Raw genomic sequence first — 10942 nt, 5'->3', positions numbered from 1 at the left:
GTCCCGTCCGCATTTTCAGGCACAACCACTCTTTCCCAACCACAGGGAAAGAAGAGACGGTAAGTTACGGGAACGGGTGTCACGCGTTCTGGTAGTGGTTGTGGTTGTGGTTCACCGCGGGATTGGCTCCATCTCAGATCTCGGGTTACGCGCGGCAAACAACATCTGGAAGTGGAACTGAGGTCCGCACCAGGGGTGTTCCTCTCCATCCACAAAGCAAATGTAGTTTTCGAATGTTGTGCTTGTAGCAGTCAGTATTTGCAGTTTATTCAGGATCACTTGACAGGTAAATATTTTGCGCCTCGGTACGGAGTAGTGCAATGAATGCCCCCCTCGCTTAACCAGCAATGATAGCCCGGTCAAAGCTCTACAGCGCACTCAGAAGTGTTGGGCGCCATACCGAAGACACAATTGAGCACATAAAGTCAAACCGGCGTTCTCTGGAACTGAATTCTTTGAGAAATCCCTAATCCATTAGACCGGTGAGAAAGAAATTTTCTCGTCTTCGGAAAACGGAGAGGTACGAGGTCTACGACATGTTGATAGATCACAGCTCTAAAAGACACGGTCTGATTACATTTGCCACTTCTCCTTTGTTCGCTCTAGAGTGGTTCTGTGTGATCACGGGGGAACGTAGAACACTAGAAACGGTTTCATTCCTAAGGTGCTATTCTACAATGCTACATATCCTTGACATCATCAGAACGTCCAACTAACTATAGCCGATCCCCTTCGAGCCAGTTGATGATCTACGCAAGGAATAACTTCCAAAATCTATCTATATTATCGTAATATATTCTACACTCTACCTGTGTCTGTCTCCAGTTGGTATGATGTAGTCTATTTATCGTCAGGTCCTAAATGAAATCACCTGTTGATCGAATTGTGGATCGTCTGCCTAAAGTTCCATGATCCCGTCCCCTGGAACCTCCGTCAATTGTTACTAGCATCATATCTGTTGGTTGGATCTTTCCGCCGAAACAGGCGGTCCACAACTTTCTAACACTCCAGTACGTATTCAACAATGTGCACTTCACAGGAATAATTCGAGAACTTGGCGCAAATTTACTGCAAAAGATTGGTGCCATCAAAATCTTGCCCAAACAGAGTACGTTGTACAGCCCTCGTTCAAGCCTCTTTCTCTGTAAGGACAAAAACTAAAACACCCCACAGGACAAGATCTACAGTATCCACCCGAACGGCGGACACCATCGGGTCAGAATGAACGAAATGGAAGCGTCCGCCGTCCGACGTCCATGTTGCGGATGATGTACATGCATACTGCAATGTATGTACGTATGACAGAACCGAAGGATGGTCAGGTGCCTGAAGCAAGGGATAGCCCTGTCCTCTTCAGAAGTCAAGTGTGGCGGACTGCTTGCTCAGATCTGCATGGGGTAAACCAGGCAGTGCGACCAGGTAGAGGGCTCTCTAACTCTACTCATGGCCGTTTGCCTAGTTGTCCTTATCAGTGGCTCTTGGTTTGGTGTTACGACTATCCTCTATCCTCACCTTACGGGCCAAGATTGCCAGAAGGAGAGGCTGGCATGCTGTTGTTCAACCTAAGATACTTACTAGCTACCACTACCGCAACCACCACAACTACCCTGTTTGCTATACTAACCTTGTTTAAGGCTTATAGCAGTGCAACTGACTCGCATTTCCTGGGTTGCAAACGTATTTGGAAAGATGCATATTCATCAAGCCGCTTCCCACGCTGCTTACCAACTAACCGCACCTTAACAGGAAAAATGCGGCTACTGCTTAACCAGCACCCTTTGTTCTGGGTCTCCAGACTCAGGAGCAAGACTTGCGCCGCCATTGGACGCTGGAGCTGCTTCTCATCAGTCCTGGTCATGTATCGGATAACTCTGAGACTGACGCGGGTCAGCGCCTCAAGAACCGAGACAGGATGCTCAGTTGAGCCGTGGATAATCTGATATGTTTATTGTCGAGGTAGCTAAAGGGGGACATCAGGGTCAATATTGATTCATCCATAGTTTTTGATATTCATCAGCAACTGTATTTTGGGGAGCCACAATTGTCCCGCACCAAGTTTGATGCAGCGGGAGAGCCCGCTGCCGTCTACGGATTGGACCCTGGTAGATAGCGTGCCCACCCATGGCTCGACGCTGAAAGATCGATCACGAAAGCTTTGCTTCTATCATTCTCAGTCCTCCAGCTCCGAACTATGGCCTTAAGGAGAAGATCTGATCCCTTAGAGCCTAACATTGACACAAGTCTCCTGTCGATAATCATCTAAGAGTACTGCTACGATCATAGAGAAACAATCTGCATTATCTCTTGGACACCGTAGTGGACATGTCCTAGATGCGTATAGAAATAAACCCCGCCACGTGGATGGCGTACATCTATCTCAAATGCGCAACAGACTCAACACTATGAGAGGGCATACTCCGCAATCGCCCTATATGACCTATCGACTTCTATGGAGAATGAACTAGAGAGGTACTAGATTGACCGATGAATGTAACCCCTCATAATGATTAACTCTCTACAATCCTACTTTCCATTTTCTAGCTAAACCTTACTGTCATCCTTACTCGATCAATCACCTCCCTAGTCCCATCTTGAACATTTGCATGTTCGTTACAGAGTACTCACACACCATCAAACGATCGATCAGACTGATGAACCATGGTTTGCGACGTCTGAGAGGTTGATCGGTAGTTGAGACGAGAGCTCGGATCTCTTGATCATGCCTCTTGCATGTGCATAATCTGCATCGTTTCGGAAGTCAGATATGTATCTCTCTCTAGAGAGCGTCACGTTGTCGTCCCTTGAGGCTCCTGCGTAGCTATGGTGGAAGTGCAGTAGGTGAAGCAAACATCATTCTCACGGCTCTGGGATGATCCACACCTATGGTTTATCGAATATTTAGAGCGGATTAGTACGCCAAATATCATTATCAATTGCAGTTCGTTCTTGATGTGGTAGATGCTACTAGCTGTATATGTAGACATGCATATGGTCTAACCTAAACGGTCGTAGCCAAGGTTTCCGACGATTATGTATCTAGTAATACTGTCTCTTCTAGGAGAGGTCAGTGGGCGCAACCGTTCTCAGTGAATGTTGATCTGAAACTGAGTCGAGTTTGATTATCTGGTGGGATGTATAAACTGGCCAGCTGCGCAGTATGGAGTCCTCTGCAGCTGGCTTAACCACAGGGCCCATTGCGTATTCGACTACTACTAAACATCATTATGAGAAGTAATAACTTGCAGTAATAAAGTAACTTCCCCCCAAATCCTCACGTCAGTCATCGATCCACCGACCTGGTTGACGGGCTCGGGAGGCTTCGACAGGCTTTCGCGGGTAACCCTTCCCTATGACAGTAACGGCATCCGTGGAAGAGGCCAGAATCAATGATCGTCATATCCGCACTCCCTCCATAGAGTAGTTTATGATTATTGTCATCTGTCAGTGCTGATGATAGACAAAAAGTCTAATAGAGAGAGATTTTATCCTTTCCCGCAAGAACTCCCAATACTTACTGGTCATGAAGCGCGGTCTCTCAAGCCACTGGATCTATCACATTTTCATCACTCAAATGGACCTCTGTCACTGTCCACTTTCCACTGCCCACTGTTCAATAAGACAGGCGTGAGGGGTTTGCGGGCCCCCAATATAACCGTATTGACATGTTCATTTTACACGGAGTACGGAGTACTCCGACTGCACGTACCTACACAGTAATCAAATACTGTTCCAGCAATTGCTCCGTCCTTGCTTGCTACAAAACTTGAGGTGCATGCCTTGATATGATATACATGATTCCGGGACTATTCATCCATGTCTACCTAACGGAGACATGGCAAGGCGCATAGGATACCCTGGCTATTACCTACCATAACCATGGAACAATGTCAGTATGGAGTAGTTAAGCTCAACTCCATCTTCTTGGTACTGCTCTTGCGCACTGTGCACCACCAATGGCCCAAGCGTACACTTACCATCCTCACTTTCATCAGCAGATGGACCAAGCGCTGTAGTCTTTTTACCGAGCGTCAAGACCAGCCCCATAGGGCATAGGCCATAGGCCATAGGCTACAGCCCATACAATGATGAAATCGAAGGGCTGAAACTTCTTCAGGGAGGACAAGACAGTAACCTAGCTCCGAGCCAGAGCACATAGCATACTTGCAATCGAACAGATGGGCTGGTCTGGATCACCGCGCAGAAGTACGGTGCTACCATGCTCCCCTTTACACTGAACCTTCTCTGATCCTATGACTGCTAAGATTGGCCGGATAGACCCTCAGTGCAGGGTATAAAGTACTGGAAATGCATGCTCCAGCCCCTGATCGGCACCATATGTCCTCAAATCGGTCCAAAACCGACTCGATGGCCTCGTAATTCTTACTGCCTTTTCTTGTCTTCACGATTGACTAGACTAGGCTATCTTATCCTGCTCAAAGGAACAACGTAATAGGAAGGTAGGAACACACGACCATCACAAGGCAACCCCGCACACACCCCGAGGACATAAAACATCTCCAATGTGACCGCCCCCCGGATATGATTTCCCCCTCCTTAGGTTGGATAGTCCAAGCCACGCAATTTACAACTATAGGGCCTAGAGAATGGACACGAGAAACCGATGCGAAGGCGCAGATCACCGGAGCCTCACTTTTTCCTGCATGGTGATGGATTTGGAGGACCTCAGGGAGGTATCATAAAGTATCTCCGACTTGCAATCTCGAGTCTCAAGTCTCGGGTCTTGGGTGTTGGAGACACTTGAGTGCCTGAGTATCGGCTTCGAGTATTCCGCACAGATGCAAATGTGAATGTGAAAGTGTTTGCTGGGGCGCGTGGGACCAAGCCACCACCACATGGCTTCGTTGCTTTTCACTCGGGCTCGGGGGTGGATGGAAGCTGACGGGGGGGTTGGTCCTGCGTGCTCCTATCCTACTTCAGGGGGTAAATGGCCATAGCTGCGTCCATGCCAATTATTACTTCCTTACTCCACAGGACGTAGAGTAAGTACAACTTGTCGCTGATAAAGCTGCACATAGGTATAGCTGACTGCACTGTCTATAGTTCTACGTGTGTTGAGTACAGGAGATATTTGGAATGGTTGCGTACTGCACATAGCCTTCATCTATGGCATGTAAGGGAATATGACTTGCAGCATGTATTGTGGTTGATGGTCTTGTCGGTTCTCCCCTTGCGTCAGGTTATTAGCTTGATTTGATTTCATCTAAACATGCATAAAATCGGAGGATGATGGACGCGTCTGCTCTATGTACTCTGCCGAAACGTAGGTATTGTGTTAGAATGCTAGGAAATGTGGTGATGCTCAGCTTCCATTTGGATTCTTGCTGGAAGTAAGTCTAAGGGCCGGTCAAAGACGGTCACTGCTTGCGCAAAAGATAATGGAACATCGTCCACACGCCCTGAAACGCCTCTAGGCGTTCCTGCGCGTCAAACAAGTCGTACCATTTCGTTCGCCGAAGCTTGAGAACCTGCCAGGGCTGGTCAAGCGTGTCGGTCTCTGGTGGGAAGTCACTCTCGCCTGTTGTGAGTATGTCCAGATACCGACGGTGGATTCGAAGGTGAAGAATGGCAACGTGGTGATTGATGGAGGAGAGCATGTAGATCTAGCACCGGATTAGCATGAGCTCACCCCTGCCTTGATGATTCAACATACATCGTCGAATGGACTGTCCTTGTCTTTTCCAATCTGTATGTACCTCATCCGTTTGTCCCAAAGACTAGGCCCTGGCTGCACAATCTTCCACTTCTCGGCATTGCTAAGCTTCCGCCCGGAGCCCGCCCGACGGGATGCGAGAAATGGATGCTCGTATTTGGAGCGCTTGCGGTCATTACCGTCCCTCACAGGTTGGTCCTCGCCATTGCTGTTGTCCTGCGTGTCCTGGGTCGCTCCGCCCCATCGGGATTTGGTCGCCCACCACTTGCCCTCACCGGCTTTCACTTCCGTCGTCCCTTGCCTCGCGCGCTCCTGCGCGGCGAGAAGCATGGCACCGAGCTCCCGAAACAGGTCGCACACCTCCCCAACGCCGGACCCTGGTACGTCTTCGGGTCCTCGGAACGAGGTCTCCGGCCGGCATTGGGCAACAAAGAGAGGGCCCTCCATGACACCGCTACGGGCCAATTGTCGGTCTTTGGGCGATCGGGCAGCCTGGAAGGAATGTCGGATGGGGAAGAGAAGTTTCTTGACGGTGAGTCGCGGTGGGAGCATCGGGACAGTTACTTGGCAGCCAAATGGCCAGGCGGCCATCTCAGCCAGCGCTCGCACCGTCTCCTCCCGAATATCCTCTGGCATTTCCTGCCCGCTACCTATCCGGCGGCCGGTATATCTTTGAACAATCGGCTGCTGCCCCTCTTCCCGGTCTGAAGACATTCCGTTGACGGTCTGCGTTGTTGGTGGGTTGTCCAGATCCATAGGCGTAGTTGTTGAGTCCGGTATCTCTGCCGGCTGCGGTTCCCCATCTGTCTGCATCTTGGCCTCGTCCGACGCTACTTCAGGGGTGGCAGGGCGCTCGAAGTAATTGTCCAGACTGGAATCCCACCACTGGGACATTCGCTCCAGCCCCGCCCAAAATTTTCTTGCATGAGCCACTCGGACCCGCTGACGGCCCTCCTTAGGCGGTAGTCGTGCAACTTCTCGGAAAGCATCATCGTTATCCAAGAGCAGTTCCTTCTTCAGATTCTCGAATCGGTCCGCCGCGGGGTATGTGTTACCATTGTCCATCAAAATCGGCTCGCCGTCTTCGGTCTCATTACAGGTACGAGCTTCCCAAGGGAGCGGAGGAAAAAGTGTTGAGCCCTGGGGCACAATGCGATCTGCAGTAATGCCTGTCTCCAATCTAAGATTGAAGGCTTTCAACTTCTCTGTAGAGAGGTCCTGCGGCCGGCGGATCGAGGCTAGAAGGTTGGATATCTCCCTTAGAGTCGATTCCGATGCGTCGTGCGGGACGTCTAACAGGTCATAGACTGGAAAGTCAATTTCTGTTGGAGGCGGCGGGGGTCGTTTCTCTTGTTCAGGCGGCGAGCCCGTCATGGGCAACCCTATTCGACATTAGCATTATGGACAATGCTAGTATTGATATGTCAGGAGAATCTATGCATTCAAGCAATGCCGAATCTCACAGCCAGGAAGCTCAGGATGTAGTTATTGCGTGACCCACTGACATAGCAGCCATTGGTTTTGAGCATTGAAGGCACAGTTGACATGGTGGCATTCATCAATGAAGCTTTTGTATCATAAGGTATACTTGTATATACCACGGATTTCTGTGTGACAACTAGTGAGGGGAAATCTTACCCAACCCACTGGTCCAACCGATCATCATATTGGTTAGGCTTCCGCTTGGTATTTCCTGTCAAGGGAACGTGCGAGTATCCAGCTCGAACAAGATAAGATCGTGTCCAATGTATTGAGAAGAGAAGAAAATGATCAAGATGAAGAATCAATCACATGCTCCTCCGTATATGGGAAAATCGCGGGATATCGAACGGAGATACGGCAGCTTCAATTGACCGAGTAGAATTACCATGACCAAAAGCAATGATGGAATTCTTTCGATGACAGTCGGTTCATTGACTGAGGTGGTTGATGTTGAAGCGATTAACCACACAACAAATGATAAGGGGAATTGCAAGAATGATTTTTGTCGAAGTTGGATTGCGGTTGCGGAGAGAAATGAATTAGTAGAATGTCCACCTGGGCCAAGGATGAAAAAGGTACGAAAACAAGCCACTATCAGGACTCAAGAGGGGAAAATGATGATCTTGGTCCTTGGTGGGCCGGATTAGCATCAGCATTGGTCCATCCTACTCTGGTTCAACCGTCATTATCATTATTCCTATTATCCCCATTTTCAAGATCTCATCAGACGGGAAGCGAGTGAGCCATCAGAGTGACCAGTAGAGAGGATCGAAAGTAGTAACTATATAATTCCTCTGCGGTAAGGCATCCAGATACTCGTGCCAGGAGTACTTTTGGGCCCTCGCACACGCTTTATAACAGTCACTCGGCCAGCAGAGAGACGTCTAGTAGATACTATGCAATTGTATGTGACCATTCATAGACTCTATATATTGACCGCCTCTCCACATCTATGGCTTCGACTTGGAGGAAGATGTATTGACTGCCCCGCTTCGAGGGGCAGGAGCACACAACGTTATGACTTGGAAGAAATGATAGTTTCAACGAGTACAAAGTAGTTATGTAGAGTAATTTGTGAGAGCAACACAAGCCAATGTTATTTCACCCACCACTCATAGTACCTGATTGGTTTCACAGGTTTGCCTCATGGGAAGTATGTCGAGTACAAGCCAACGCATTTAAGCTGCCTGAGGCAGTCATATAGGACAATAGTCGGACCGTTGAATGAATCACATGACGCTTACACAGAAACTAATCCACATACAGACTAGTGAATGACCAATGTTGATGGCCCAATCAGGAAGTGTGTCATCGTCTCCGTGTAGGTAAAGTTTCCCCGGCTTCAACAAGTGAAACATCCATCGCTTGATAGATCATAGCTCAATGGATCGGTAGCAGGTGATCTTGCTCATCATGTTCATCAAGTTCAATGGGATTTGGTTCAATTCCTCGGTCTTCAGGAATACGACCCCAACATGCTATGAAACCACCACTTCCCATCTGCAGCTGCTACTCTCCCTTGAATCATGGTTAAATGAAGATACGAATCTCCAGCGACTGAGCGTCGTGTGAGGGGCTGGGGAGTGGCCTCTCGCTTCCACCCCATGCGACAGACTAACGCCCTGCCAATTTATCGTCACAGTGATCACTGCATAGTCCCTCATGGGATTGGACGTGCTTATTAGGCTCTGTCTCACTCAATCTCTTCCGGATGAATTTCCTCGAGTCAGGGAGCACTTATCCCCTGCTTAGGTCCTTGTTCGATTGAACTCTCCCATCTTGGGTACTACGAACTACTAATAACTAATAAGCCCTAGATTTCGGTTCCTCTTAACTCTATCCTCGTCGCTGTTCGCTTCCCATAAGCGCCCGGTCGATACCAAACACACGCGGTTGAGCTGAGGAAGAACTCCCCGTTATTGCTCCATGTTTTTGGTATTGACTCTGTTCTCCATCCTTTCATGAGTTCATAGTATCAATCTACTTGAAATCAATCTATATACTACGAAGTGGGCTAGAATGCTATGCTGAAGTTTTGTGTACCACCTGTGCTTCACCGTTGAATCCTGAAACAGCAGGGTACAACGCGAATGCAGCCCCTCCCAGCCCGGACTGCTATGACCATTGCGTTCGTCTCCTGGCACGGGGCATAGTGAAACGTCAATCATGAAGATATAGCGCGTTCACATTTCCTATACCTTCCTTCTCTCGCTCTGGACTAGATTCCGACAGCCACTATACTGTTCTTCCGATTTATTGACTCTGGTCGCTGTGGCATTTTACGCGCCGTACCTGTATCGAACGGGTCTTCATTCATCATTTCGGCACTATCGATTCATGCATGCCAGCAATTACCGCTCTTGGCCTCCCAATCTAGCAGAGCAACCGTCGCATCCGTCCAGCCTGTGGGCTTGGCGCAATGTCGATGTCCAGTCCTTCTATCATCTTATATCAGGGCTTGAGATGTACCAAAGTGCCCAGAAGTTCAATTGCAGCGGCATCAGTGCCTGCCGTTGTGCCAGAGCCTACACCATTCCTGCCAGTCTCAGTACAACGCCCAGAACCCGTGACGACGACTCTACTATCCAGTACGGAAACCGCTGATACAGTGTCGCTATCATCTCTTATCGCCGTCGCTCCTTCAGATGTCCAATTAGTACCCCTCCCAACTACTTCCTCTCTCTCGGAACCTCCACAAAATCCCGAGAGCAACACGGACATACACACATCCGTTGCATCTCCTACCTCTCACAATCAGACATCTGGCCTTCCACCGACTGATCTGTCGACTGAACCGGCGAGCTCCGAAGTCCTGACGACGTCTACGGCGCAGACGAAGTTTATGGTCGAGACACCCACAAGGAATACAGTCACCGCAGCATTTCCTTCCGCGACAAACCCTTTGCAGAACTTTTCAGATCGCGCATCCGAAGACGTGAACCGTCATACGCTTCGAACGATTTTGGGGAGCATCTTCGGTACCGTGGGCTTGATCGCCCTCATACTCCTGATGTGCTTTCTGATCTATCGTTATAGACGGCGAAAACCGCGCGACGGTCGAAGTTTCGGCGGGAGCGAGAAACTGCTGCGCAATGGTCGGCACTCCGCAGACTCCTGGGCAAGCTCCCAGCATGCCTTTTTATCCAGGACATCATCTCTTTCGGATGCCACTTCTGCACCGAACCACCATCATGTGCCGGGTCCGAACATGGGTTCCAGCTATGCTCATGTCAGAAAGGGCTCATCTCATCTCTCGGAGCCCAATCCAAACCCATCAGAGGTATCTCTTGGCATGCGGCCACACATACGCGACGCTATTAGTGGAACACAAGTGCACTCGACACGAGGCGACCAACCTTTTTGTCCCGATGCTTCAACCCTCGCGGGGTCGCATTCCCCTTCATACGCGAAATCAATCTCGCCAGGCATACAAATAAACCAGGACCAGCACTCCATTTACAGCAGTGAACGCAGCTTAGGAAGTACCATCGTTCTCCCAGGGCGAAGTAGCTTTGGCAGCAGCGTGCAAAGGGCGAGCTATCCGATATCCATATCGGATCTCGGGCCGCCTGGACCCAATGACTCCGTGACAAGAGTCAGTACCCGGAGCGACCCGTTTGACTTGGAAGTCCCTCCAAACGCGACGCACAAGCGCAGCTCTGGCGCACTTCCCCGGGGTTGATTGGCGCAAGCACTCGAGTGTTCGAACCCCAGTCAATGCGATACGTGACATGAGACACGAATGTTATCTACAGGACGAACAGGGCTGCAGGGATTTTCTTGCTTTTG

At 49.5% G+C, this 10942-nt stretch overlaps 2 protein-coding genes across 2 annotated transcripts; one reads left to right on the top strand and one right to left on the bottom strand.

Annotated features, from left to right (window-relative positions):
• Positions 1–5375: 5375 nt before the first annotated feature.
• On the bottom strand, positions 5376–7337 carry Aud_000799 (uncharacterized protein; the record flags this gene model as incomplete). The annotated part of the gene is made up of 3 exons (XM_043286303.1): positions 5376–5621; positions 5672–7053; positions 7310–7337. The coding sequence occupies 3 exons, from the start codon at positions 7335–7337 to the stop codon at positions 5376–5378; spliced, it is 1656 nt and encodes a 551-aa protein (XP_043142238.1).
• A 2235-nt stretch (positions 7338–9572) lies between these two features.
• Positions 9573–10835, top strand: Aud_000798 (uncharacterized protein; the record flags this gene model as incomplete). Its single annotated transcript, XM_043286302.1, has 1 exon — positions 9573–10835. The coding sequence occupies one exon, from the start codon at positions 9573–9575 to the stop codon at positions 10833–10835; it is 1263 nt and encodes a 420-aa protein (XP_043142237.1).
• Between the last annotated feature and the right edge of the window lie 107 nt (positions 10836–10942).

This window comes from Aspergillus udagawae (assembly GCF_001078395.1).
Source record: "Aspergillus udagawae IFM 46973 DNA, scaffold_1, whole genome shotgun sequence".
NCBI lineage: Eukaryota > Fungi > Ascomycota > Eurotiomycetes > Eurotiales > Aspergillaceae > Aspergillus > Aspergillus udagawae.
Note: the sequence above shows the minus strand (reverse complement) of the source record. Positions and strands in the feature narration are given on the sequence as shown.